Below are 1,770 nucleotides of genomic sequence, written 5' to 3'. Positions count from 1 at the left end.
AGGATGGAGCGCGGTGCTGCTAAATGGACCGGCAGAGCCACCCTGAAAAAGGCAAAATGAGGAGGAAAGGGTGACAAAAAATGACAGCAAACGTCTTCCAGCCGAGCCAAGCCTGGCCGGGACGCCGTCAGAGCCACCTCGCTGGGTGCCTGCTCCTCCGAGCCCGTCCCCACGGCCTTCAGGCTGCGGCTCTTTGCACCTCCGAGCAGGTCCCTCTGCCCGCAGACACCCCCGAGGATGCTCAGGCCCTTCGCGAGGATCGCTTTTTGGGATGCGCTGCCATTTCGGGTGTGCACTGGAGGCAGGGTCCCAGCCGGGCTGGAAGGGGCACACGGGTCCGTGGTCCGCAGGAACATCTCGGAGCACAGGCGGGAGAGGAGGGGCTGTTCCCCACGCTGCCGCGCGACCCCCTCCCGGGAAGGGTTAAGCGGCTGCTGGCGGTGGAGAGGATATTTTAGATCTGCGGCTCATCGGGGATTAGCCAAACACTTCTTTCTTCAGTTCTTTTTTCTCATAATAAATAGATCAAAGTGATCTATTTATCCAGCCCTAGGTCCGGATTGAATAAAAACTGGCTTTGGACCACAGAGGCCCATGTGAATATGGAGCAAACCCTGAAAAACAGATTTCCCCCTCTCCCCCCATGTTTCCCACTGAAGCTTCAACAGCCGAAGAGCTAAATGGAGATTTTTATTGAACTCAGCTTTCCTGCACAAACGTGCCCCAGTGGAGAGGCAGACAGATAGGGTAGGTGCTGTAGTATTTCCAGATGACACATCGCAGAGGGTTTGCGCAGATCCTTTAATCCAACTCCATCTACAAAGCGGTTTGCAGCAGCTCCTCCTGTGACTTCTGCGAACGGGCCCCGGGTGAAATCCCACGTCCCCACATCCCTTTTTTTTTACGCTCTTCAGCCTCGAAACAGGAGATTTAAACTCTCTTGTTAATGGGCCGCCCTTGAATTTCGGTGCCGGCGTGGGACTCCCACCCCTCCCCACGGGGGCTGCGTCTCCCGAGAGGAGCTGGTGTCCCCCTGGAGCCCTCCCCACCGCTCCGAGGACAGCGTCCCCTGCGAGTCCCCATCCCCTTCCCCAGAGAAAGCCAAACCAGAGGAAAACTGGCAATAAAAGCTCAGAAGCATTCAGGAAGGACCCCGCACCACGACCGGACCACCACAGCATCCACCGCTTGGAAAAGTTTCAGTTCCCTGGTGGGGTTTTTTTTGGCTTTAGAAACAATTCAGACACTTAATTGTGCCATCAGATGAGGCAGGAGACATTTATAGAAAAAAGCCGTAAGTGGCCTTGACACACAAATGGAGTCAATTAACCTGCAAGGAAAAAGTCAGGGAAACGGGTGATGAAAAAGAAGGAGTTCTGTAATTTGTCCTGGGCTTGGTCTGTCTTTTCTCAAAGTCAACGGCGCGTCCTACTGAGGGTGATGGGGAGGAGCGGTGCCCACACAACCTCCTCCCGCCGCGTGCCTCCTCGCCGCACCGCTCCCGCCCCCGAGCAGCTCTACCCGACCCGCATCCCCTCAAATACTTCTTTTCAAACTCCCGTTTCCCCCCGCCCCCGGAGTCAGATTCTCGAACCCCTGTGGGAAAACGGCCCAGGATCCCTCCCGCGCTGCGCTCCCCCGCCCTGGCGTTGGCATCCCACCCCTCCGGTTGGCCCCATCCCGGCTCACCCATGCCCGTGGCGTCCCCCGCCTCGCCGCAGCCCGGGTGCCGAGGCCACACCACCGCTTGGACACTTGCAGCGTTGTTAT

The 1,770-nt window shown here is 57.7% G+C and overlaps 1 protein-coding gene across 1 annotated transcript in view; it reads right to left on the bottom strand.

Moving 5' to 3' along the window:
* RAP2C (RAP2C, member of RAS oncogene family) overlaps window positions 1-356 on the bottom strand; it is a 22,430-nt gene extending 22,074 nt beyond the window's left edge. Inside the window, exon 1 of the mRNA XM_009881797.1 lies at window positions 93-356. Coding sequence (XP_009880099.1) covers window positions 93-356 — 264 coding nt within the window. The remainder of the gene's footprint in view (window positions 1-92) is intronic.
* Window positions 357-1,770: the final 1,414 nt, after the last annotated feature.

The sequence above is a fragment of the Charadrius vociferus genome, unplaced genomic scaffold (assembly GCF_000708025.1).
Source record: "Charadrius vociferus isolate BGI_N301 unplaced genomic scaffold, ASM70802v2 scaffold472, whole genome shotgun sequence".
NCBI classification, from domain to species: Eukaryota; Metazoa; Chordata; class Aves; order Charadriiformes; family Charadriidae; genus Charadrius; species Charadrius vociferus.
This window is presented reverse-complemented; position numbering and strand designations above follow the sequence as displayed.